General features: G+C 49.1%; 1 protein-coding gene across 4 annotated transcripts in view; it reads right to left on the bottom strand.

Moving 5' to 3' along the window:
* Positions 1–258: 258 nt before the first annotated feature.
* tmem178bb (transmembrane protein 178Bb) overlaps positions 259–27,834 on the bottom strand; it is a 56,168-nt gene continuing 28,592 nt past the window's right edge. For all 4 annotated transcript variants that reach the window (XM_079334964.1, XM_079334966.1, XM_079334965.1 and 1 more), the window contains 3 exons: positions 18,989–19,102; positions 2,452–2,589; positions 259–1,631 (listed from right to left, as the gene is read on the bottom strand). In XM_079334964.1, coding sequence (XP_079191090.1) covers positions 1,381–1,631; positions 2,452–2,589; positions 18,989–19,102 — 503 coding nt within the window. In that variant the 3' untranslated portion in view covers positions 259–1,380. The remainder of the gene's footprint in view (positions 1,632–2,451; positions 2,590–18,988; positions 19,103–27,834) is intronic.

Below are 27,834 nucleotides of genomic sequence, written 5' to 3'. Positions count from 1 at the left end.
CAGTTTAAACTGATGTGACAACATGTGATTACACTTCAGTCTTTATCGGTTTGGACAGAATTAGCCCCTCCCCCTTGATGGCGAGCGCATTTGGAGCTGAGTAGACTAATCCCACCAGCGGCGTGCAGCGTGCACGAGACCGAGGCAAACATCCCGAAGTGTGTGTGTGCTGTGTGTGTGTGTCTGCCTGCTGTGTGTGTGTGTGTGTGTGTGTGTGTGTGTGTGTGTGTGTGTGTGTGTGTGTGTGTGTGTGTGTGTGTGTGTGTGTGTGTGTGTGTGTGTGTGTGTGTGTGTGTGTGTGTGTGTGTGTGTGTGTGTGTGTGTGTGTGTGTGTGTGTGTGTGTGTGTGTGTGTGTGTGTGTGTGTGTATTTGTGTGTGTGTGTGTGTGTGTGTTCTGGTTGTCTGCAGGTTCTTCTTCAGTCTCTCAGTTTTTGCACCTTGTGCTTTGATGCAGCTCAGAGAACGTCCTGCTAGCGCTCCACTGTTAGCGACAGGAACATAAAAAGATGCGTGTTAGGAGGAGGCGGAGCTCTTCAGGTGAGGCTCGCTCCGAGCAGCAGAACTCGCTCTGGATCTGCTGAGTCTGCAGACGTCCCGCTTTGTCACTACCATTAATCTTTACAACTTTTTTCAGTAGAGACTTCAAAACAAACACCTCCCCACACACACACACACACACACACACACACACTTACCTCTATGACTAGAAAGGAACAAATCACACACACACACACACACACACGCGTTCGTTCCCAACATGATGGGTTCAGTAAAAAGGAAACACTTTGAATCGGAGAGGATGTATAAAACGCTAAATGGCGATACAGGATGATTGGACGGATTGGAATGCACCTACACGAGAATGAAAGGTCCCTATTGGTCCAACATGACAGGTCCTGGTTGTCTTTTCTCTGGAATATTCTGTACAGTAATGTACAACATGGTCCTCCTCACCACGATGTCCCCAAAACATCAGAGGGACAGAAGTGGGACAGTCCATGGATAATCCAATCCAGCGAGGTCAGAGTTCGATGTTTGGTCCTCTTCCTTCTGAATCCTCCAATCAGGAGGCTCCAGGAAGCGAGTTTCCCTCCAGGTTCTCACGGCAGACGGGTTTAAGCCTCTCCATGTAGTCCTTCTCAGTCCTCAGTTTCCTCTGCAGTGTTTCCATTTCAGCGTCCGCGCCGCCACAACTAAACCAACACGACTTCAAATGTTCCAGAATATTTCTTCCGTTTTTTTTTTTTCTGTTATTTTCAAGATCATCAAGACAGCCATTTTTAAACACACACACAGATAAAAAAAATACCCAGGAGAGACTGGAGATGATTGGACGGATGAAGACAGTTTGTTGATTTGGGGGGTTCAGTCGGTCGTCTTTAGCAGACGGTGCCGTTCTCCTGTCGGGACTTGGGGCAGGTGGATCTGGGTATCGGCTGGACAGAGGGGGCCAGGGTGCAGAAGAAGCCGGCGATGAGGGTGAGGCCGAGGCCGCCCCAGGCGCAGAACATGGACCAGCCGTAGCCGTGGCCGATGTCGTCGGGCAGACCGTACAGGTACCGCGGATAACGGGACAGCTCGAAGTTGATGCCGGCGACGCAGGTGCAGAGAGAGATGATGCAGAAAGTTCCTGAAAGGACAGAAGATCAAACAGGAAAGACATCAAACAGCAGCCGGAGACGAGACGAGAGGCAGCAGTAACTCAGAGACGACCTGCGTCAGGCCGACCAACACGCAGCCCTGGCTAACGCTAGCATGCAGAGCCAGTCTCAAGTCTGAGAGACGTCTCTGCTCTGATTGGCTCCCGTTATGATGATTCCTGCGTCCGGCCTGCTTGTTGGGGGCTGTGCGACGCCGCCGGCTGCTCGGCTGTGATTTGGACGCCGCACACTGACCCGGCTTCTTTCTGCTGCTTCACTGCCAACAAATATAATTGACTTTTTAATTGCCTGTTCATTATACAACTGTAGGGCACAGCACTAATCTGTGTGTGTGTGTGTGTGTGTGTGTGTGTGTGTGTGTGTGTGTGTGTGTGTGTGTGTGTGTGTGTGTGTGTGTGTGTGTGTGTGTGTGTGTGTGTGTGTGTGTGTGTGTGTGTGTGTGTGTGTGTGTGTGTGTGTGTGTGTGTGTGTGTGTGTGTGTGTGTGTGTGTGTGTGTGTGTGTGTGTGTGTGTGTGTGTGTGTGTGTGTGTGTGTGTGTGTGTGTGTGTGTGTGTGTGTGTGTGTGTGTGTGTGTCAGTTGGTTAGCTTAGCTTTAGGGAGAGGGCCGCCTCACACCTGAGGACCTCTGAGAGGAGAGTCACGCTCGTCATGAAGGTGAGCAGGACGAGAGGCTCGCTGTGTCACAGCGTGTTTGAACAGCGAGCAGGAGGCGGTGATTGGCCCCTCCCCTCAGACGCAGCGTTAGCGTGTGAACGATCACACCTTTCATACGAAGTCATGTGACTCACCTCCCATGAGGAAGAGCAGTCCGGCCACGTACTGCATGAGTCCTCGGTCCCAGCAGCAGCCCAGCACGCCGATGATCCAGCCGAACAGGATGATGGCCACCGCCATGCCCATGAAGCCCGCCGTCATCCTCCGCAGGTCTGCACACACACAGGACAGTCTCAGCAGCTGTTTGTGATGATCAAGGTTACAGACAAACATCTTATTAAAGTCTGTTAAAGTCCCAGAAACCAGGACGAGGGGGACGAGGGGGCGGAGCTTAAACCAGGGGACGAGGACAGCAGCCTGCTCTGCAGGAGGGTAATTACTCCGACACGCTGAAAACCAGCAGAGAAGAAGATTATATGTCACGGATGAAGAACGCCGTCAGGAGGACGGGGGAGGTGAGGGGTGGACGGGGGGAGGAGGACGGGAGAGGTGAGAGGAGGACGGGGGAGGAGAGGGGAGGACGGGGGAGGAGGACGAGAGAGGAGGAGGAGAGAGGATGGGGAGGAGAGGGGAGGACGGGGGAGGAGGACGAGAGAGGAGGAGGAGAGAGGATGGGGAGGAGAGGGGAGGACGGGGGAGGAGGACGAGAGAGGAGGAGGAGAGAGGATGGGGAGGAGAGGGGAGGACGAGAGAGGAGAGAGGAGAGAGGATGGGGAGGAGAGGGGAGGACGGGGGAGGTGAGAGGAGGACGGGGGAGGAGGAGAGAGGAGGAGGAGGAGAGGGGAGGACGGGGGAGGATGGGGAGGACGGGGGAGGAGGAGAGAGGAGGACGGGGGAAGAGGACGAGAGAGGAGGAGGAGAGAGGAGAGAGGATGGGGAGGAGAGGGGAGGACGGGGGAGGAGGAGAGAGGACGGGGGAGGATGGGGAGGACGGGGGAGGAGGAGAGAGGAGGACGGGGGAAGAGAGAGGACGGAGGAGGAGAGGGGAGGACGGGGGAGGAGAGGGGAGGACGGGGGAGGTGAGAGGAGGACGGGGGAGGAGAGAGGAGGAGGAGAGGGGAGGACGGGGAGGTGAGAGGAGGACGGGGGAGGAGAGAGGAGGAGGAGAGGGGAGGACGGGGGAGGAGGACTCAGCTTCCCAGCATGCAGTTACACGACAGTTCATCAAGGGGGCGCTGTAATCCTCCGAGGGTTGGAACTGAACCTCAGTCCTCAGAGCTGGGTCACTCCAGCTGTCCATCACTGTAACCATGGCAACGTCTCTCTCAGACAGACGTTAACTCTGTCTGTCTGTCTGTCTGTCTGTCTGTCTGTCTGTCTGTCTGTCTGTCTGTCTGTCTGTCTGTCTGTCTGTCTGTCTGTCTGTCTGTCTGTCTGTCTGTCTGTCTGTGTGTGTGTGTGTGTGTGTGTGTGTGTGTGTGTGTGTGTTGAGTTTCCATTGTAGAATAAAAGGAGGACTTTCTCTAATCCAGACTCGTCAGACAAAGACCTGGATTAACCCGGGTTAGTCTGCAGATTCAGGACCTGGAACCTGACTGTGCTCACAGTCAGGATCTTCTTGAAGCTTGAAAGCACAGCACCATTAACGTGTTGGTTCTGTGTTGATGGTTGTTTGTGCGTCCCTTTGACGGGCCGCTCCGCTGGCACCGCCGATAAAAACAGAACTTCTGTGAGTCAGCATTTTTTCACAAAAGATTTTCTTCATCTTTCCAGGAAGCGTGCCAAGTTAGTGAGCAGGCGACGCTCCGGTCCGGCCCCCGAGAGCTGCTCCGACCATTCAGGAGCAGAACAGGAAGCAGAGAGAGAGAGAGGGAACCAGACAAGAGGAAGAGAGGCAGTAAAAGCTCTTAAGGCATTAAAGTGTGCAGCTGTGGACGCGGCGAGCATGGAGATGAGAGTGTCGCTCACTTGGAGAGGATGTTCAGGGCTGAGAGCTTAACACAGACAGCAGCACAAAGAGGAAGTGACAGGATGGTTTTAGTTCACTCGCACACTCCTCTCTAAAATATGTAAATGTGTCTTTTTGAAGAAGGTGAGAGCGAGTTAAAAAAGATTTCACAGCCTCACACGGGCACAATATCCACGTCTGCAGAAATGTCAGCACTCAGAGGAGCGCCAGGATTTAGCCTCCACGGTTCCTCCTCTGCAGGCCACGACACCAAGGGGTTAAAAAAGGGAGGCGTCACTCCTCCCTAAACCTGAAGTCTTAAACTCAGTGTGTGAAACACGTCACCAGGGGGCGCTCAATCACAACAATAACATGACATTAAGTCGAGGCTTGCTGGGAATCATGGGAGTGATTCTCTCCACTGCTCCCCCAAATAAACACTGGAATTCTACGTATTATACCTTTGACCTTTGACCTCACATCTTCTTCACCTCGAACAAATGCAGTGACCTCCTGACGGTTACATCAGGAGTGAGGAGGAGTGAGGAGCAGAAGGAGAAGGAGCAGGAGGAGGAGGAGGAGGAGCAGCAGAAGGGGGAGCAGGAGGAGGAGCAGCAGAAGGAGGAACAGGAGGAGGAGGAGGAGGAGCAGCAGAAGGGGGAGCAGGAGGAGGAGGAGGAGCAGCAGAAGGAGGAGCAGGAGGAGGAGGAGCAGGAGCAGCAGAAGGAGGAGCAGCAGGAGGAGGAGCAGCAGAAGGAGGAGCAGGAGGAGGAGCAGCAGAAGGAGGAGAAGGTTGAAGTCATGACCTTTGATGATGCAGATGAAAGAGAGGCAGCAGATGAAGCGATGATGTCACAGATGTCTTAATAAGGTGAGGCCTGTAAGAATGGAGGACTCTGATTGGACGTCTTATCAGACAGCTGTGGACATTTCTACGTACTCTCAGAGGAAGAATCGTCACTTTTGCTTAAAAAAATAAAAGCTGTGTGAGAGAAGTGGAGAGCTGACGTCTATCAGTGTTTCCTGCAGGACTTCCAGTCTGAACTGTGAAACAGGAAGAGACAGCAGAGTGTCTGAGAGTCAAACTGTGGGAGGAGAGAGAGAGATCTGATGTGAGGGGGGCGATCGAACAAACAGAGAGAGGAAGAGATAGACTAGTATAGTAATGACGTATTTTTGTAGGCCAACCCGAAAAAATGGCGCCGGTGGTTCCTATGTAAATCTGCCTCTGGGATTTTTGCTTTGGATTTTGGATCATTGCAGAAAATAATCTGTGTGTCAAACACGTTTCTGATGCTGTTTAGTTCAGCTGATAATCTTTACAGATGAACATCATTTTTATATGAAGTCTGAAGAGTTAATGCAGCCCAGAGAAGTAAAAAGCTAACGTTATGCTACAAGCTAACGACCGTTATGCTTCATCAATCTAATCAGCGGATTTGACAAGCTAGCTAAACGTTAGCTTAATAAGTTGTTTATTAACCTAATATTTACAAGAGCTCTGAAAAACATGACTAGAGGCTGTAAGGAGGATTAGAGAGAGAGTTCCCGGCGTGATGACGTTTAATGTCTCCATGACAACCACTGTAGTTTCAGTTAGCTACTCGTTAGCAACCGCCGTTTAAAGTTCACGTAAAAACTTTAAAAGTCACAAGTGGGGTCTTAGCTAACATAGTTTATCTCGTCTAACAAAACATCAACATCTCTTCAGCTTGTGTTAACCACAGACCTTATTTCAGTCTAAACACAAACACATTCAAAATACACATTTAGGGGGTCGCCGGTGGCGCAGCGGCAGTGCGCGCGACCCCATGTATTGAGGCTCAGTCCTCGCGCGCGGGCGGCCCGGGTTCGCGTCCGGCCTGTGGCCCATCTCCCGCATGTCTCTCCCCACTCTCTCTCCCTGATTTCCAACTCTATCCACTGTCCTCCCTCTATCATTAAAGGCAAAAAGGCCAAAAACAAATCTTGAAAAAAAAAAAAAAATCCACATTTAGACTTTTAGAGTTAGCAACCCATGAAGCTAACATGCTAACTCACTTCCTGGTTCTAGGACTCAAAACTACACCAGTCTATAGTGTTTCTGAAGGAGACTCAGTTGATCCTCCTTTAGAGTCTACCTGAAGAGTCCTCAAAGAGGCGGAGCCAGGTTTCCCCACACAGCGTCCTGCTGACTCAGCACTGGTCATGTGACGTGACCAGCTCAGCTGTACTGTGGGGGGACGACAACATGCTGTGTGTACAACCTTTAAAACACTGGAGCATGGAGGTATCAGTGTCACCGCTGCGCAGCGTCCTCTCCTCGAAGCAGCAGCTGACAAACCTGACGCCCCACAGACCGCCATGTGTCCTGTCACGCACGCACGCCGCGTGCTGCTGAATGACGGGGCTGAAGGTGTGTTGACTGTTAGGAAGGGTTGAAGCAGGTAAATAAAGCGTGGCTGCGTTCAGGTGGCGGGCGCTCTCGTACGTCTCGCTCTTCTTTATTAAAGGTCATTAAAGGTCGTTTGAATGTTTGACCCCTCCATGGATTAAATCTCTGAAGTCAAGCTTTTAAAGACTTCGGGTCATAATAATAGTTTGATAATAAAAACAGAGTATGCATTACTGACACACAACGGAGGGGGTGGCCTAGCGGTTAATGCATATTGGAGTTCTCCCAACAGGCAGCCCAGGTTCAAGTCCGGCCCGTGGCTGCTTCCCGACACGTCTTCACTCTCTGCTGATTTACGACTCTATCCACGGACCAATCAAATAACAGACCCAAAGACGTCCACAGCGTTTGTGTTAATCACAGTGACCGAACAGCAGGTTTATAGATGATCTGTCAGCGAGGATTCCTCCCTCCTCCAAACAATGAGCACAAGACTTTATTGAAGATGTAACCTGTGGCCGGACATCTTCACCTCTCCGACGCTCGTCTTCAACTTTCACTTTGCTTGAAGAGGAGAGTCGCTCGGCATGTTTAAAGGGACTGAACACACCTTTAAGCAGACGTGGAGTCGCCTGTCACATCATTAAAATGCAGCCTGAGGAAGATGGAGGTCCGCTCACATGAGCTTCCCCTGCACAGCATGCTGCATGTTCTGGCACATAAAGCAACAGTGACGCCCTGAGGTGCTGCAGATCACCTCCACGTCTGAGGAGATCCAGAGATAGAGAAGAACTCTCTCTGCATGTGAAGCTCAACATGAGCAGGTTGCATCAGTGTCGTCCGTCTTTGTGCAGGAACGTCTCTCTCTCTCTTAAAGACCATAAACTGCACTGTGTTTCATATTTCACACTTTCTTTTCCTTCTTCAATGTCAGCCAGGAGATAATCCTCCTGCTGCCGCCCTGCAAAGAGACGACTCCACAAAACGTAGACTTGAGCTGTGATTGGAAGCTTTGTGTCCGGCACACACTGTATCATTAACTGTGAGCTAATTACAGTAAAGCAGGAGGAGCGACGAGCGCTGTGAAATCTTCAGTGGCAGTTGGTCAAAATAAACTAAGCTCTTCTTCTTCTTCTTCTTTTTCAGCGTCAGGGTAAATGACTGGAGGATTTGTGAGCTGGTGGGTACAGAAGCTCTGTGATGTGACTAACCGGATTAGCGGTTAGCGAGGACTTCATGTGGGGGGAAAAATGCAGTGTGGACTTGTCATCCTCTGCCGCAATGCTAACACACATCGCAGGAAACGTATGGAGGAAATACACACCGACAGTACACACAAGTTTACTGTCTCTGACAAAGTGAGAAGAGAGTTCACTTCAGTACTGCAAACTATCTCTGCACCACGAGCTGGGATCACAGGAGTCAGGGAGACACAGTGACTTTAATTTATCTGAAACTAAAAACTTTCTATTGCATGTGCAGAGTGATGTTTGAACACTCTGTTTCACCGCTCATCTCCTGTTAGTCAACTGATCTCTCAGAAGCAGAGGGGCTGCTAGAGCTCCAATCTGAAGCTTCACTTTGACGTCTTGACCATATTTGAACAGGAGGACATTTTAACATAGAGCTCTATGGAGACTGACTCACTGCAGGAGACAGACTCTAGTGGACGCTGGAGGAACTGCAGCTGTAAAGTTGGACATTTTAACATAGAGCTCTATGGAGACTGACTCACTGCAGGAGACAGACTCTAGTGGACACTGGAGGTTGCGGTTTAAGATGAATATGGAGGGAAGAATTCAGCAGTATAAATGGTTTCAACGTCATGCGTTATGAGTTTTCAGGCCTGTCTTGACCTTTGCTTGACCTTTGCTCAGGTGATTGTTTTGTTACCAGCTAACATTTTGCAGGATTAATGATCTTGGGTTTAGATTGTCAGACAGAGTTAGAGAAAGGTGAGTAAACGTTAGCTCAGTGATGAAGAGGAGGGTCGAGCAGGACTTTATTAACACAGAAGTGGAGACTGACCGGAGAGCAGGACAAACTGTCCTCAGTCAGTATGTTCCTTCACAGCTGTCCAGCAGAGCATCACACTTTACACAGCCTTTAAAACTAGAGGAGGAGGAGCAGCAGGAGGAGGAGGAGGAAGAGGAGCAGGAGGAGGAGCAGCAGCAGGAGAAGGAAGAGGAGCAGCAGGAGGAGGAAGAGGAGCAGCAGGAGGAAGAGGAGCAGCAGGAGGAGGAAGAGGAGCAGCAGGAGGAGGAAGAGGAGCAGCAAGAGGAGGAAGAGGAGCAGCAGGAGGAAGAGGAGCAGCAGGAGGAGGAAGAGGAGCAGCAGGAGGAAGAGGAGCAGCAGGAGGAGGAAGAGGAGCAGCAAGAGGAGGAAGAGGAGCAGCAGGAGGAGGAAGAGGAGCAGCAAGAGGAGGAAGAGGAGCAGCAGGAGGAAGAAGAGGAGCAGCAGGAGGAAGAGGAGCAGCAGGAGGAGGAAGAGGAGCAGCAGGAGGAAGAGGAGCAGCAGGAGGAGGAAGAGGAGCAGCAAGAGGAGGAGCAGCAGCAAGAGGAGGAGCAGCAGCAGGAGGAGGAAGAGGAGCAGCAGGAGGAGGAAGAGGAGCAGCAGGAGGAGGAAGAGGAGCAGCAGGAGGAGGAAGAGGAGCAGCAGGAGGAAGAGGAGCAGCAGGAGGAGGAAGAGGAGCAGCAGGAGGAAGAGGAGCAGCAGGAGGAGGAAGAGGAGCAGCAAGAGGAGGAGCAGCAGCAAGAGGAGGAGCAGCAGCAGGAGGAGGAAGAGGAGCAGCAGGAGGAGGAAGAGGAGCAGCAGCAGGAGGAGGAAGAGGAGCAGGAGGAGGAAGAGGAGCAGCAGGAGGAGGAGCAGCAGCAAGAGGAGGAGCAGCAGCAGGAGGAGGAAGAGGAGCAGCAGGAGGAGGAGCAGCAGCAAGAGGAGGAGCAGCAGCAGGAGGAGGAAGAGGAGCAGCAGCAGGAGGAGGAAGAGGAGCAGCAGCAAGAGGAGGAGCAGCAGCAGGAGGAGGAAGAGGAGCAGCAGGAGGAGGAGCAGCAGCAGTCTGGTGCTGCTTTGAAGTTTAGGAGCAGACGAGCATGAGATGAGGCTCCGTGCAAACACGAGGAGGATGAAGGAGTCAGAAAGAAAAGCTGGCTCCATTTTTCTGTGGCATGTTTGATGGCGTGTTATATAAGACACACATGTTGTATGTCAGAGTCTACATGTTTCACTTGAGGAGCTTTGTGTTGTTAACACACCCTGGAGCAGATTGTTCTGTCGTCACAGTCATCTGGTGAATGATCCTGCAGCCTGCCTTCATCACAGCTGAGGAAGGGAGTAAGGGTGCCTCTGAGGGACAATCCTGGAAAGCTTTCAAACCATCACAGAGAGCGCCCCCCCCCCCCCCCCCCCCCCCCGCATGAGGATAAAGTTTAGTTCATGAAGGTGGAGGAGAGCAGTGAACATGGCCGAACATGTCCTTCAATCAGCAAGCTTCATGATGTTCCGCCCAAACACAAGATCAAGAATATAAAACTGAAGAGTCATGAGTTCAAATCAAGCAACCCGACGTTCATCTTCCAAATCATTCAACTTTGGATTGTCAGAAGGAAACCTGTGTGTGTGTGTGTGTGTGTGTGTGTGTGTGTGTGTGTGTGTGTGTGTGTGTGTGTGTGTGTGTGTGTGTGTGTGTGTGTGTGTGTGTGTGTGTGTGTGTGTGTGTGTGTGTGTGTGTGTGTGTGTGTGTGTGTGTGTGTGTGTGTGTGTGTGTGTGTGTGTGTGTGTGACAATTCTTCCACCAGCCATTTTGAATGGAAGCAGGAGTTGGAGGATGTGAGAGCTATTTTCAGACTGAAGGAAAAGCTCGCATGCACAAACGGATTATCTCCACGGACAAATATAGAGCAACAGAGAGAAGATTAACACAAGCGTTTTATTCTGAAAATACACCGACCACAACGCAGCACAGTCTCTACATTACATTTTTTAAATTCTCAACTTGTATTTTATAATCAGCTCGGTTATTATAAAGTCAGTTTTCATTATTCACTGTGTGAATCTTTTAACATGAAATAATAAACAGGCTCAGGAAATGTTTGTGATGTAGTCAGCGTTTAAAATCACCTGTATTCATATATATGATCGGTGGAGCTCTGTATTGATTGAAATCAATCGATCCTCTGAAATGAATAAGATTTGATCAGTCACAGAGTTCAGCTGGGACTCCACAGATATTAAAAACTCAAACATCTGTAGTGGAATATGATGCACAGACCTTTGATTCACCCTGTCTCATAAAAGAAATGTGTTTATCTACGACTTCATTTGTTTGCAAAGAGGTTTGTAGGAAGTGGAACTCAAGGTCAGATTTCATTTTATCAAGCAGCATTGTGGTGCAGAAATGCACAAACACACAATCACTGCATGGATTATCTCCTGGAAGGTTATTTAAAGGTAAACTAACCAACGAGTATCGACTGGAAAAATTACCAAAAACTGCTATTCCTTTAGAGTCAGTCTCCATAGAGCTCTATGTTAAAATGTCCAACTTTACAGCTGCAGTTCCTCCAGTGTCCACTAGAGTCTGTCTCCTGCAGTGACTCAGTCTCCATAGAGCTCTATGTTAAAATGTCCAACTTTACAACTGCAGTTCCTCTAGTGTCCACTAGAGTCTGTCTCCTGCAGTGAGTCAGTCTCCATAGAGCTCTATGTTAAAATGTCCAACTTTACAGCTGCTGTTCCTCCAGTGTCCACTAGAGTCTGTCTCCTGCAGTGACTCAGTCTCCATAGAGCTCTATGTTAAAATGTCCAACTTTACAGCTGCTGTTCCTCCAGTGTCCACTAGAGTCTGTCTCCTGCAGTGAGTCAGTCTCCATAGAGCTCTATGTTAAAGCTGCAGTTCTTAAATGGTAAAAATACTTTGAAACATTGATGAAGAATCAACCGGCTGGGGAGATGAAACTTACTTGCTCTTGTCTCCGTGCATCACGTCACTCCTGCATGTTTTCTGCAGGAGAAGGAAACGTGAGACAGCAGCAATGCATCGACCAGCTGCAGACCGACATGCAGCATGGACCTTACTCTGTTCATGTAAATGATACAGTCAGCTATGAGAGGAAATCAATGATGTTTATGAGACCCTGTGTGACCTCTACTGGAGGCTCATTTGTCTCTTATCTGTATCTGCAGGACAGACATCATGGCCTGCATAATACAAACATTAACAAATCCAACCGGATGTTAACAGATTCTACAAAGTAATCATGGGCTCTTATTTTGAAGAGCCAGGCTCCTGACCCAGCTATTGACCCTGGAGGGGAACCATGGGCTCTTATTTTGAAGGGCCGGGCTCCTGACCCAGCTATTGGCCCTGGAGGGGAACCATGGGCTCTTATTTTGAAGGGCCGGGCTCCTGACCCAGCTATTGGCCCTGGAGGGGAACCATGGGCTCTTATTTTGAAGGGCCGGGCTCCTGACCCAGCTATTGGCCCTGGAGGGGAACCATGGGCTCTTATTTTGAAGGGCCGGGCTCCTGACCAGCATGGTTTGAGAATGAGCTGTTTCAAATCCTCGTGAGACACTCTTGATCGTCATGCTTCTTGACAGACTCACGACTCTTTGGGGCAACTTTCCCCGTCAGCTGACGCTAACATCCGGCAGATCATTGGAAGTTGGTGACACGCCTTTATGACCATTTGAACGGCCTGCAGGTCAGATCAGGGTCAACCCTTTGAGTCATCACGACATGCCCTTCTTTCTTCATGTTTACAGTGTCTTATTACCAAGACTCAGGAGCATGCTCATAGGACAGCTCTCTGTGCTCATTGGTCGGCTCTCTGTGCTCATTGGTCAGCTCTCTGTGCTCATTGGTCAGCTCTCTGTGCTCATTGGTCGGTTCTCTGTGCTCATTGGTCAGCTGTCTGTGCTCATTGGTCAGCTGTCTGTGCTCATTGGTCGGTTCTCTGTGCTCATTGGTCAGCTGTCTGTGCTCATTGGTCAGCTCTCTGTGCTCATTGGTCAGCTCTCTGTGCTCATTGGTCAGCTCTCTGTGCTCATTGGTCGGTTCTCTGTGCTCATTGGTCAGCTCTCTGTGCTCATTGGTCAGCTCTCTGTGCTCATTGGTCAGCTCTCTGTGCTCATTGGTCAGCTCTCCCTGTAGACAGTGGTCGCCCTGCTGGACTCTGGCGACCTGAAGTTCCTTCCTTTTGGACTGAAGCTTGGTACGGATGAGCGGTGATGAATCAGCGGCCCGTGGGTTTGGAGACAACACGTCTGGACTTGAATAATTTCCTCTCTTCTGCAGAGTCTGAAAGTGTAATGAGCTGCATCAGGACCGCCAGCGCTGTGTTTCTGCAGCGTTTCCGCCTGGCTAATTATGCTTAATTGTACTCCCCATCAATCATTATCAACGAGACGAGGGAATCCATACGAGTGCCTGCAGATATACCTTCAGATCCACTCTGAGAGTGATTGTGTGAGTGCTCATCCTGCCAATCAGCAGCCTCTTCAAAACCTCTAAATAAGGAAACAAACTGATTTATACACTAATTATTATCACAGTCATTACCGGCTGCTTTGCATAAATCCTTTAAGTCGAGAACATGAAGGGAACTTTTTGGAGTAAAGCAACATCCACGTAAATAACAGCAGCTGATTGATCGGTGACAGGAGCTGTGTTTCCTCTTCTAAAACCTAAACCAGGAACTTTAGGACCCCTCCAGGGTCTAAAGGACCCCTCCAGGGTCTAAAGGACGTCCTGGAGTCTTATACTTCCTGAAAGTACAGGGTTACTACACTGAACATTTGTGATTGGTGGAGGACTTGAAGCATGATGAAAACACGCTTTTTGAACTGTAGCTACTGACGTAAAAAGTTCCAGGCTAACTCAGGTTAACTCAGGCTAACTCAAGTTAACTCATGCTAACTCATGTTAACTCAGGCTAACTCAAGTTAACTCATGCTAACTCATGTTAACTCAGGCTAACTCAGGTTAACTCAGGCTAACTCAGGTTAACTCAGGCTAACTCAAGTTAACTCATGCTAACTCATGTTAACTCAGGCTAACTCAGGTTAACTCAGGCTAACTCAAGTTAACTCATGCTAACTCAGGCTAACTCAGGTTAACTCAGTTTAACTCAGGTTAACTCAGGCTAACTCCTGTTAGCTCATGCTAACTCATGTTAACTCATGTTAACTCAGGCTAACTCAGGTTAACTCAGGCTAACTCATGTTAACTCAGGCTAACTCATGTTAGCTCATGCTAACTCATGTTAGCTCATGCTAACTCATGTTAACTCATGTTAACTCAGGCTAACTCAGATTAACTCAGGTTAACTCAGGCTAACTCATGTTAACTCAGGCTAACTCATGTTAACTCAGGCTAACTCAGGTTAACTCAGGTTAACTCAGGCTAACTCATGTTAACTTAGGCTAACTCATGTTAGCTCATGCTAACTCATGTTAACTCAGGCTAACTCAGGTTAACTCAGGCTAACTCATGTTAGCTCAGGCTAACTCATGTTAACTCAGGCTAACTCATGTTAGCTCAGGCTAACTTATGCTAACTCAGGCTAACTCAAGTTAACTCAGGCTAACTCTTAGCTCAGCTTATATTTACAAAGACTGAAATCCCTTGAACGTTAAAGGATAAGGATAAACTTTATTGATCCCCAATGAGGGACATTTGGTTGTTACAGCAGCTCCAAGAAAACAGAAATATAAACAGCATCAATAGTTCACATTAATTAAACAAAGGAAAACAATAACGAGGAGGGTCCCAGCTACTGTAACAGAGTGAAGAGAATCAACATGTAGACCGCCGTTTCAAACTGTGCCGTGCTTCAGCAACGTCAAAACGCCATGTGACCTCCCAGACTGGAACACCAACATTAGGCCTTCACAGAATCAATATGAAGGTACGGAGCGTAGTACAGGCTGAGCACGAGCTCGTCTTCTCTGGGTGTTACTGTCAGGACGTTTAGAGGCAGATCAGTCCAAACGTTGGAAGAGGTGGAATAAAAACAAACATTCACCCTAAACCAACCTGTTTGAAAGGTTTCTGTATGGAGACTTTTTCCAAAAGGTAGAAACGGTCATGTTGAGAGCAGAAGCTGAACAGACTGATGTGATTTATTCCAGACACGCTGAAGCTGAATGAAGAAACAGCTGCAGGTGTCTGTAGAAGACTAACACACTGAAAACCTCATGTTTGTGTTTATTCACATATTTATCATTAGACGTTTCCTGACTCACAGAGAACATGAGCCAGGTTCAGATGTGTCTCTGCTGACTGTGACTAAAGCTGCTTCTCTCTAACTGCACAACATCTTCATCATGGAAACCTCAGCCGTCTGAAGAACCCTGAAAGTCCAAGAAGAGCCGTGTGCAGCTCGCTTCCTACTGTCTGTGGATGAATTCACTGATTTTAAAAAGCAGCTCTGAACATTTTTGCTGTTCCTTAGTAAAAGAACAATCTCTGGAAGTATAACATAAGAACAAGAATGTATAATAATATGAAATGCATGCAATGTCCAACAGGTGGAGCAGTGAAAATGCCCTTTCAGCACCATGGACAGAGAAATGCAGATTCAAACTCTGATCTTCTGTTTAGCTTTCAGGTCGACTCTCCTGTCTCCTCCTGCTGCAGCCCTCCACCTGCTCAGGTAAACACTGAGTCGACTCTCCTGTCTCCTCCTGCTGCAGCCCTCCACCTGCTCAGGTAAACACTGAGTCAAACTCTCCTGTCTCCTCCTGCTGCAGCCCTCCACCTGCTCAGGTAAACACTGAGTCAAACCCTCCTGTCTCCTCCTGCTGCAGCCCTCCACCTGCTCAGGTAAACACTGAGTCAAACTCTCCTGTCTCCTCCTGCTGCAGCCCTCCACCTGCTCAGGTAAACACTGAGTCAAACTCTCCTGTCTCCTCCTGCTGCAGCCCTCCACCTGCTCAGGTAAACACTGAGTCAAACTCTCCTGTCTCCTCCTGCTGCAGCCCTCCACCTGCTCAGGTAAACACTGAGTCAAACTCTCCTGTCTCCTCCTGCTGCAGCCCTCCACCTGCTCAGGTAAACACTGAGTCGACTCTCCTGTCTCCTCCTGCTGCAGCCCTCCACCTGCTCAGGTAAACACTGAGTCGACTCTCCTGTCTCCTCCTGCTGCAGCCCTCCACCTGCTCAGGTAAACACTGAGTCAAACTCTCCTGTCTCCTCCTGCTGCAGCCCTCCACCTGCTCAGGTAAACAGCGTTCTGGCGTTCTGCAGGATCAGCAGCATGAAGCATTTAAACTACTGCTACCTCAGATTAAACAGCATCTCCGTTTTATGGCTTAATCCATAAAGCTGTGTGTGTGTGTGTGTGTGTGTGTGTGTGTGTGTGTGTGTGTGTGTGTGTGTGTGTGTGTGTGTGTGTGTGTGTGTGTGTGTGTGTGTGTGTGTGTGTGTGTGTGTGTGTGTGTGTGTGTGTGTGTGTGTGTGTGTGTGTGTGTGTGTGTGTGTGTGTGTGTGTGTGTGTGATGCTTTGATGTTCTGCACAAATAGAAAATCAGGGTTGGTTTTCGGTTGTGCAGCGTTTTTGACTGACAGAAACAAATGAGTATCATGTTCATCTGTGAGGCCTTGAAGGGGTGTCAGAGTCACACACACACACACACACACACACACACACACTGTCATCAAATCGTATTGGGGGTAAATCTGTCAAACCCTGCCTGAGCTGGGTTATCTTTCTGTTTGATCCTCACCCCCCGCTGAGGGAGCAGCGCTGAGGAGGTTTGGTTCTGGAGGAGGGGCGCTGAGGAGGTTTGGTTCTGGAGGAGGGGCGCTGAGGAGGTTTGGTTCTGGAGGAGGGGCGCTGAGGAGGTTTGGTTCTGGAGGAGGGGCGCTGAGGAGGTTTGGTTCTGGAGGAGGGGCGCTGAATTGGTTCTCACCAAAGGAGGACTTATGTTCCAATGTAAAGACAGAGTCAGCATCCTGTCTCCTTCAAAATAAAACTCAGTCTTCTCCTAAAGTGAAGCTGCTCCTTTGTCCCTTCAAAATAAAACTCAGTCTTCTCCTAAAGTGAAGCTGCTCCTTTGTCCCTTCAAAATAAAACTCAGTCTTCTCCTAAAGTGAAGCTGCTTTTAAACATCAGGCTGAACCTGGTGTGTGAACTTCATGGATCTGATGAGCTTTGGATTGCAGAGTCAGATCTGATCTCAGGTCAGCGTCTCTGCAGTCACGCTCATCCGACGTTGTCGGTCACAGTCGGAGTCTGGGATGAGATTCCTGATTAGTCCCGGATGTGATTTAATCGGACTCCTCTTCTCATTGATTTGTTAGACAGTGCCGACGCTCCCTCGGAGGTCCTTTGTTTCTCGTCCTCTCAGCGTCAGAGCGACAGGCCATCGTTCAGACGAGTAATCTCTCTCTGAGGCGGCGCGTGGATCGGCTCGCTAATAAGAACATTAAACATCTCGCGCTGCGGAGAGGTGACCTTCCTGCCATAAACATGAGCTATGTGTTTTCATCAGCCTCCAAAGATAGTTAAAGAACACGCCGCCACCTCCCACTCCGTATGCAGAGCAAACTTCAGAGGTGGTTGGTCCTGGACCTGAGGAGTGAGCATGGAGAGCGTGTGATATCAGGGCTCTGCTGCAGACTGGAACATCAAACAGAGAATGAAAGGAGGGCTGAAGGACAGCTGTAGGAGAGGGATGGAGCGTCTCTCAGGATGTTTGGAACAAAGAAGAAGCTGCTCCGGATCCCCGACAGTCACTGAGAGCGTTTACATGATCGGGGTTCGAAGTGTCCCGTGGTTGTATTTGTGCACGTAAACGTCATGTCCTGATTTTGCTACCTGGAGAACTCAGAAAGAGATACTGTGACGTTGATAACAGCTGATAACGCCTGACTCAGCCTGTGAGCAACACGCCAAACAAACACGACGAGAGCGTCTGATTCTGGAGCGAGGAATCACTTTCATGTTTCACGAATGAAACCTGAAATATAATTGAAGGTCATATAATTTGGACCCGGCACGCGTCCTGGTGGCTGTATCAGTGATCGACCTCTGTGGATGGACTGAGTTTGTTTTGGATGAGCGAGCGGTAAATTAAACGGATGTTTTTGTTATAATTCAGTTTTTTATGCGTAAGCCTCGGTGTTGATCTTCTGTGCCTGCACTAATCAGATTATTGATCATGCGTATAAAGAAGCAGGTTTCTCTGTGAGTGTGTAAACATATCAGAACTGGACTCAGACCCGGGACACTCGGGTCCATGTAAACACACTCCTCACCTGCTGACTGTATATGGACCCCAGGTCTGTGTCTCAGCCCTGTGATTGGCTGCTGACTGGTGTAGCCCCGCCTCTCTGGGATCAGCTCGAGCGACGCTGAACGGGAAACGCCTTGTGGATGATTCAAAGTGGTGACGAGGACGCCATTTTGAAGAGGCTGATTTGACGTTAATGTTCAGACATGAGGTCAGCACCCTGCACATGCTCAGTCACTGTTTCCTGTTCGTCATCACAGCTGACGGATTAAGATTCAACATGAAAGAACAACTTTTACAAATGAATGTCTGGAATAAAAGCAGCCGAAGGAGCGACTCAGACAGGAGGAAGAGAAGGATTCATGAACAGAGCAGAACGTCGAGCACACCTCCCCTCGCTGTGTGTGTGCTCGAAATGTTCTTCTCTGGTTTTATTGGACGGAGCCTCACGGAGGAAAAAAACCCGACAGCAGCGCGTTCCTCGCAGCAGACACAAGTTTTCTCCCGAGTCGTCACCTGACAGAGGAGGACGAGTCAGCCCCGAGTGGCTGACAGTTTGAGGTCAGAGCGTGTTTCCAGTCGGCTCAGCGGCCACGCAGGAGCGTCTGGTGAATGGCAGCTCTGCAGGAGACGGGCTCCCTGCGGAGTCGTCTGACAGACTGATGTAATCCAGCAGCAAACGGAGGACACCCTAACCCAAGACTCACGCACAGGAGACAGATCGCACTGCTATCCTTAACCCGACCAGTAGAGGGCATCAGGGGCGCCAGGGGTCAAAGCCAGACTGTAACTACGAGCTCAGCAACAAACAGGTTTGGTTAAGTCCCTCGGTCAGTAGAGACTAAACCAGAACCCACCACAAACCTGACCTCTGACCCCTGGTACACAGAGCCTACAGAGGTCGACGGTTTGAATCCCGATCTAACTAGAACACAGAGAACCTACAGAACACTTAGATCCTTTCAGACCGACAACATGTTCCTGCTCTGAAAGCCTCAGTATTGGCTGGAACAGTTTCTTCAGTAGAGACTAAATGAGATGAGTGCTCGGGTTTATACGTCGGAGCAGGAGAGAAAGACGGCCTGAGTGGAAGAGTTACAGCAGGAACACTTACGGAGGGAGTGCCACTCGTCCTGCCTTATCGTCTTGGTGATGTTGTACGAGAGGTTTTTGGGTATCGTAGCCGAGGAGTAGTGATACTTGATGTAGGAGCAGCGTGTGATGGAGCCTGCAGAGGAGACGGAGAGAGAAGTTTACAATACAGACACACACTGATGGTAGAGGCTGCTGCAGAGTCCATCAGTATGAACTCATCCATTCATACACATTCACACACTGATGGTAGAGGCTGCTGCAGAGTCCATCAGTATGAACTCATCCATTCATACACATTCACACACTGATGGTAGAGGCTGCTGCAGAGTAAAGTTTGGGGTTAAGTGTCATGTGGCTGCAGGAGCTGGGGATCAAACAGTTGTTTGACTCCTCCCACAGGTGTGATCTTACAGGTAGCCTTGACAAGCAGAGCTGGGAGGAAAGTTAATATCTACGTCCCTAAAATATAAAACTTGAAGCAGCTGGATCGAGTTTTTCATCTTCTGATTGTTTAATCTTTTCTCTACCTGCTGTGCTGTCACAGCTCTCTCTCACTCAATAGATTTACATCTTCAGGGAGTTCCTGGCGTCCTGCGGTCTGAACCGAACCAGAGATAAGATCGATCCACAGAGTTTTTAAACTTCCCAAATGCTGGAAAAACGTTTCTTTTCTCCTCCAACAATAGAAACCTGCCGTTGTGTTTTTGTGTCGACGCTGCAGAAAGGAACATTTCTCACCTCCAGCTCCGACACAAAGGCTGTCAGAGGAATCCTTTCAGAGCTCTAAACTCATCAGCACAGGAAGCTGCTCATTCATGTGTAATTATAAAAGTCTGTTTGGAGACGTGTCGGGCGTCTGCAGGAAATGTTTCACTGATAAAGTTAAAACCTGACAGTCACAAAGATTGATGGACGCAGACTGAAGGAGCTGCAGAAAAACGACAGGAAATCATAAAATCACTTCACACAAAAAGTAGTTTTATGGTTGACCTCTGTCCTGACCTTCAAAGTCCTGCTTCTTCTCTCTGACCTGTAGAGACGTCCCGACATCTTAAACACACTCACAGAGCAGCTTAGCCCCGATGTCTGGGAGATCCATGTTTATGATTCTGTGAACCAACACTCGAAGACCTGAAGAGTTAAAGCTCTCTGAACTCGAAGAAACACTCGGTCAGGTCAAAGATCTCTGAGACCTGCTGACAGGATGAAGGACTAACCAGACTGAGACCTAACCAGACCGAGACCTAACCAGACCGAGACCTAACCAGACCGAGACCTAACCAGACCGAGACCTAACCAGACCGAGACCTAACCAGACCGAGACCTAACCAGACCGAGATCTAACCAGACCGAGACCTAACCAGACTGAGATCAAACCAGACTGAGACCTAACCAGACTGAGACCTAACCAGACTGAGATCTAACCAGACTGAGATCTAACCAGACTGAGACCTAACCAGACTGAGATCTAACCAGACTGAGACCTAACCAGACTGAGATCTAACCAGACCGAGATCTAACCAGACTGAGACCTAACCAGACTGAGATCTAACCAGACTGAGATCTAACCAGACCGAGACCTAACCAGACTGAGATCTAACCAGACTGAGATCTAACCAGACTGAGATCTAACCAGACCGAGACCTAACCAGACCGAGATCTAACCAGACTGAGATCTAACCAGACTGAGATCTAACCAGACTGAGACCTAACCAGACCGAGACCTAACCAGACCGAGACCTAACCAGACTGAGATCTAACCAGACTGAGATCTAACCAGACCGAGATCTAACCAGACTGAGATCTAACCAGACTGAGATCTAACCAGACTGAGATCTAACCAGACTGAGATCTAACCAGACTGAGATCTAACCAGACCGAGACCTAACCAGACTGAGATCTAACCAGACTGAGATCTAACCAGACTGAGATCTAACCAGACTGAGATCTAACCAGACTGAGATCTAACCAGACTGAGATCTAACCAGACTGAGATCTAACCAGACTGAGATCTAACCAGACTGAGATCTAACCAGACTGAGATCTAACCAGACTGAGATCTGGAGCAAACGGAGCAGCTTCTTCCTGAAATGTTTCTGCTCTGATTGTCTCGGGCACCAACAGAAAACTATAAATCTCAAGTCCTGAGAGACAGCACGTCTCCTCCTGTATCTCCTCTGTCCTGCACCTAAAACACACACACACACACACACACACACACACAGTAGTTACCCATTCATGACCATCAGTGGTTCAGTGTCTAAACTGGTACAGTCTACTTCCTGAATTCTTCTAAGATATGAAGCCGGCTACATGATTTAACGGTTTAACAAACATCTCCAACCAGAAGCTGCTCTCAGTCAAGGCTCAGAGTTAGCTCAGTGTTAGCTCAGTGTTAGCTCAGAGTTAGCTCAGTGTTAGCTCAGAGTTAGCTCAAAGTGGCTCCTGCTGTTTGAAGGATCTGAGACTATGGATTGCCTCTGCTTCAGAGGTCAGATGTTTCGGAGGCTCTGAGAGCGAGGATCTGACGGAGCCTCAGAGACCTGCACAGATACAAAATTAAGCTCTTGACCCTGACAGGAGGCTCATCACAGTAATCTGACTTCTATTAGCGAGCAGCTCTCTGATCAATAAACGTCCTCTCCTCACATTAAGGAGCCGTCTGCAGAGAAATGCATGGACACATTGGGCGGCTTTAAAGGCCCTTCTTCTTCTGCAATGTGCTCAGAAATCAGAGTTTGTAATCAGCGCTCGTTCTCATGAACATCAGAGCCAGGTGATCGATCCTCTCTGCAGACTGACGCCACAACTCTCCTCCTTTTAAATCGGTTTGTTGGAGAGAGAGAGCGCGTGAGCGGGATGTTTCCGTCCTGACAAGTGGTCAGACTGGATCAAGTCAAAAGAGATTCAGAGCAGACGAAAACCAACATTTTGAGCTGTCAGAGGCCGGAGAGGAGCTGTGTGCCAACGTCCTGCACATTCACAGGCTGATTGTTATGGTTCAGAAAAATCCCTTAAAGCATCAGAAGAAGAAAATGAAAGTGCAGACAAGCTTTCCTCTTGGACCAAAGATACATAAATTCATCTTCTGAATGATTGCATCATATATCTGTGATGTCCAGGGTAGTCAAGTGTTTCCAAACAGTCACTAAAGGAAGCATCAGAGTCATGTTAATGCTGTCAAAAAGCTCCATCCAGCTTTCCATCCAACATCTGCTCTGACACACTTCCTTCTGCGTGACGTGAGGCCACCTTCACACCTTTAGACTCTGCTCTGTATCCAGCCCAAAGTCCAAAATAATCCTGACACCTTCACGACAGCAGAGACGCAGCACCATCTTTCTGTCTCCTCTGCAGATCCACTGATGATGATGATGATGATGGTGCGTTGAAGGTGACCTCGCCCTGACAGATTTGAGTCTGAGGTCATTGGACAGCTGAGATACATGCATGTTTATGAGGATCACATTGATCAATAACTCGTCTGACAGGAGTCGACATCTGATCAGTTTATTGATGCAGCTGCTCGTCCCGGGTCTGCCTTCTCACCGTAAACAATAGGACATGGAGCCAGAAAGCTGCGAGCACACCCGAGCCCTTCCAGAGAGGGGGCGTGGTCAGACACAGCTCATTTACATATTTAAAGCTACAGACACAGAAACAGCCTGTTGTGAGCAGGGCTGAAATAGAGGGGTTTATAGACATGATCAAATACAGGATCAGAGTGGATTTACAACAACACACTTCACACACATGATGAAGAGGAGCGAGGACACTGATTTCACCTGAAGAAGAGGAGGAGGTCATGTGACCTTTTATGTGAATCAGAGTCAACCTGGTGATTAGACCGGTGCGTCCCAGACTGTGAGGTCCGAACACTAACTCCATTGAAAGGATGACAACAAGCATTCTTATGAACGGTCTGATTGAGAGGGAAACAGGTGTTAAAGGTGGAGCAGCTGAATGATGAGCTCAGAATAAAGAGGAAAGAACTGACACACAAACACTTTAAATGAAAGTATGTATGAACCAGTCTGTCGCACAGACGTGTTCAGGTTCAAAGATCCATCTCGTCACACACGTGCCATCGGTCAGCATCAACAGCTTGACTCACAAACCAAACCATTCACAACAACAACAAGCTGGACAGCGTTGCCAAGCAACACTTTCCAGCAGAAAGATCTGGATGTATTCCTGCAGAAACGAACATGACGTGTGCTGAGAGCGAGGACAAAAGCACATCCTGAGAGTCTGCTTCTGTTAAATGCATTCACGCCTCAGGTAATCCAGACTCCCAATTTAAATATTCATAAAGGGATGAGGCTCCACACAATGCTCCTTCAAAAACATTTTAAATTCAGCCAGTCTCCAACGTTTCCAAATATTTACCTGAGTAGGAGCAATTATGTATTCACTCCAAAACAAAGTCACTCCGTGCGGGTCACTGAAGATGTGAACTAACATGAGTCAACAGCTTTTTGCAGCGATGAACAGCCGTTCGTTCAGAGCGCCGCGTGACTCAGACGGAGGCTGGCCAGAACACGGGAACATGTTGAGAGAGGAGGAAACAGAACGGGAGAAACACGGAGGGAAATCTGCTTTTTCTACAAGCAGACTTCACAGATAAACACCAAGAAACTGCACACTGGATTCTTTTCTAGGGAGCCTGATGTGCAGCCAAGACAGGGGAGATGAGATGCAGCAAAGAGCCAAGGATGGGAATCAAACCGAGGACCGCAGGTTGCACGCTGCAACAGGGTGCCCTATATTCACCTTTTGTGTCGTTGCATTGCACAAAGATCGTGTTCAGAGACAAAGTGTCTCACGAAGAGCAGAAATAAGTCCAGATGAAAAACAAGAAGTTAGAACAGAGAATCACAAACGCTGAAGTACTGAAAGGAAGCGCTGCTCCCAACGTCGAGCTCAACAAGAAGCTGCTAAAGAGGAAAAAGATTCCTGCAGCGCCTCCTGCAGGACAGGAGGACAACCAATGAAAACTGTATGAAGGTTGCATTTAATATCCTCAAGCAGAAGGAATAATTGTGTTTCTGTTAAATGAAGGTGAGAGGTTCAGATGTCCCACACGGAGTTCATGAGAGACACGTCCAACATGACCAACGTTCTGAGAGAACAAAGAATATTGAGCACAAGCGTTCTCTCCTTGTGTTCACTCGCTCGTCTCTGCAGCTCGTCTCTGCAGCTCGTCTCTGCAGCTCGTCTCTGCAGCTCGTCTCTACAACTCGTCTCTACAACTCGTCTCTGCAACTCGTCTCTGCAGCTCGTCTCTACAGCTCGTCTCTGCAGCTCGTCTCTACAACTCGTCTCTACAACTCGTCTCTGCAGCTCGTCTCTGCAGCTCGTCTCTACAACTCGTCTCTACAACTCGTCTCTACAGCTCGTCTCTACAACTCGTCTCTGCAGCTCGTCTCTACAACTCGTCTCTACAACTCGTCTCTGCAGCTCGTCTCTGCAACTCGTCTCTGCAGCTCGTCTCTACAACTCGTCTCTACAACTCGTCTCTACAACTCGTCTCTACAGCTCGTCTCTACAGCTCGTCTCTACAGCTCGTCTCTGCAACTCGTCTCTGCAGCTCGTCTCTACAACTCGTCTCTACAACTCGTCTCTACAACTCGTCTCTACAACTCGTCTCTACAGCTCGTCTCTGCAGCTCGTCTCTACAACTCGTCTCTACAACTCGTCTCTACAACTCGTCTCTACAGCTCGTCTCTACAGCTCGTCTCTACAGCTCGTCTCTACAACTCGTCTCTACAACTCGTCTCTGCAACTCGTCTCTGCAGCTCGTCTCTGCAGCTCGTCTCTGCAACTCGTCTCTGCAGCTCGTCTCTACAACTCGTCTCTACAACTCGTCTCTACAGCTCGTCTCTACAGCTCGTCTCTACAGCTCGTCTCTACAACTCGTCTCTGCAGCTCGTCTCTGCAGCTCGTCTCTGCAACTCGTCTCTGCAGCTCGTCTCTACAACTCGTCTCTACAACTCGTCTCTACAGCTCGTCTCTACAGCTCGTCTCTACAGCTCGTCTCCACAACTCGTCTCTACAACTCGTCTCTACAACTCGTCTCTACAACTCGTCTCTGCAGCTCGTCTCTACAACTCGTCTCTACAACTCGTCTCTGCAGCTCGTCTCTGCAGCTCGTCTCTACAACTCGTCTCTACAACTCGTCTCTACAACTCGTCTCTGCAGCTCGTCTCTACAACTCATCTCTACAACTCGTCTCTACAACTCGTCTCTGCAGCTCGTCTCTACAACTCGTCTCTACAACTCGTCTCTGCAGCTCGTCTCTGCAGCTCGTCTCTACAACTCGTCTCTACAACTCGTCTCTGCAGCTCGTCTCTGCACTCGTCTCTGCAGCTCGTCTCTACAACTCGTCTCTACAGCTCGTCTCTACAGCTCGTCTCTACAGCTCGTCTCTACAGCTCGTCTCCACAACTCGTCTCTACAGCTCGTCTCTACAACTCGTCTCTACAACTCGTCTCTGCAGCTCGTCTCTGCAGCTCGTCTCTACAGCTCGTCTCTGCAGCTCGTCTCTACAACTCGTCTCTACAGCTCGTCTCCGCAACTCGTCTCTGCAGCTCGTCTCTACAACTCGTCTCTGCAGCTCGTCTCTACAACTCGTCTCTGCAGCTCGTCTCCGCAACTCGTCTCTACAGCTCGTCTCTGCAGCTCGTCTCTGCAGCTCGTCTCCGCAGCTCGTCTCTGCAGCTCGTCTCTGCAGCTCGTCTCTGCAGCTCGTCTCTGCAGCTCGTCTCCGCAGCTCGTCTCTGCAGCTCGTCTCTGCAGCTCGTCTCTGCAACTTATCTTTCTGCAGACAGCGACACAGTGGACGTATTTTGCCAAACCTCAGGACTTTGCATCAGGAGACAATTCACATTACAGAACATCAGAGCACTTGGCTGAGTGTCCCTGAGCCTGAGGCATTCTGCTCTCGCTCGACCAATAGGATTCCAACGTGGTCATTTTAGCCAAATGTTCTGCAAACATCTCTGAGGCAGACGCCATTTCCTCTCTGACAGAGAGTGAACATGATGTTTGGAGGGAGACTGTTTTCTGTCTCTTCATGTACACGACGAGTTAGCATGCTAATAAACAGCTAGTGAATGGTAAATATTGCGACCTTCATTAAAGTGTTACCAACAGATTTTGAGAGGAGACTTACATGAATGATTTTAAGTTTCAGACCCACATGTGGTTCTGATTTGTGACCCAGAACTTCCACCACATACGTGTGCTTGTGTCGGCTCCGTTACGTCTCCCTCGTCCGTCAGCACCCACAGGCTGCGTACACTGAGTCAGAGATTTAGAGACTGACTCGTGACACTCGTGAGACTCTTCGACTTCACGTCTGTCTGGATGTGAGCTATTCAAACTGATCTTTGTAAAATCATTACGAGTGAGATGGAAAAACCTTCCCGAGCATTACAGCTGATGTACTTCCTGTCCGTTAATGGTCCACAGCTTCAGGAAGCTTTACGATGATCGATCAGTTCACATACTCTCTGAATACCCGCGTCATCCTTTCATAACACTCACAACTTTCCAATCAGGCTTCATCCAGTGGGAGGAGACACATACCTACGATGACAGGGGCTTTCCATGGGGTGGTCTCAGGTGACCCCGACTGGCCAACCAACAGGTGCATGCTAATGTGCTGAATCATCACCATCAATCCTCGCCTGCTTTTCCCTTAAAACGTTTTATGATCCATCATAAGATGAATATGTGAATTCTGTAAAGCTGACAGAGCAAAATCATAAAAGCCAAATGTTTGTGTGAAATGATTATTGTCAGATTCCTGTGTTCTGATTGGATAACATCCCCGGTGTAAACCTGATCCAGCTGCCTCGTCCTGTCTCATGTAGCTCTCTCTCTCTCTCTCTCGCTCTGCCAGATGGAGGTCCTGCTGCAGTCAAGCCCTACATGGCCTCATTTTCCTCTGACCCACTTCCTCTCCTCCTCCTCTTTCTCCTCCTCTGTCTATCATCCCCTCTCCCACACCCTCACCCACAGGATTAGAATGAGAGCGAGGGAGGCGGAGGAGGAGGGGGCAGCGGTCCTGATGCTGAACGAGTACAGCCTGCATCTACAAACAACATCTGTCTTTCATTTTATCTCTGTCAATATCCTCATACAGAGAGGTGTGTGTGTGTGTGTGTGTGTGTGTGTGTGTGTGTGTGTGTGTGTGTGTGTGTGTGTGTGTGTGTGTGTGTGTGTGTGTGTGTGTGTGTGTGTGTGTGTGTGTGTGTGTGTGTGTGTGTGTGTGTGTGTGTGTGTGTGTGTGTGTGTGTGTGTGTGTGTGTGTGTGTGTGTGTGTGTCAGCTGTGTCAGTGTGTGTGTGTGTCAGCTGTCTCAGTGTGTGTGTGTGTGTGTGTGTGTCAGCTGTGTCAGTGTGTGTGTGTGTGTGTGTGTCAGCTGTCTCAGTGTGTGTGTGTGTGTGTGTGTCAGCTGTGTCAGCTGTGTCAGTGTGTGTGTGTGTCAGTGTGTGTGTAAATGTTAAATGGACTTCTAGTCTTCTAACTACTCAGAGCGCTTTTACAATGCGTGCCAAACACTTAAACACACTCTTTACTCTGCAGCAGCCTCTACCATCAGTGTGTGAATGTGTATGAATGGATGAGTTCATACTGATGGACTCTGCAGCAGCCTCTACCATCAGTGTGTGAATGTGTATGAATGGATGAGTTCATACTGATGGACTCTGCAGCAGCCTCTACCATCAGTGTGTGAATGTGTATGAATGGATGAGTTCATACTGATGGACTCTGCAGCAGCCTCTACCATCAGTGTGACAGGGGCCCAACAGTGGAGTTATTTTTAGTATCTGCTGATAATGATGCCTGTCTCATGAAG

Source organism: Symphodus melops, assembly GCF_947650265.1.
Source record: "Symphodus melops genome assembly, chromosome: 22".
NCBI lineage: Eukaryota > Metazoa > Chordata > Actinopteri > Labriformes > Labridae > Symphodus > Symphodus melops.
Note: the sequence above shows the minus strand (reverse complement) of the source record. Positions and strands in the feature narration are given on the sequence as shown.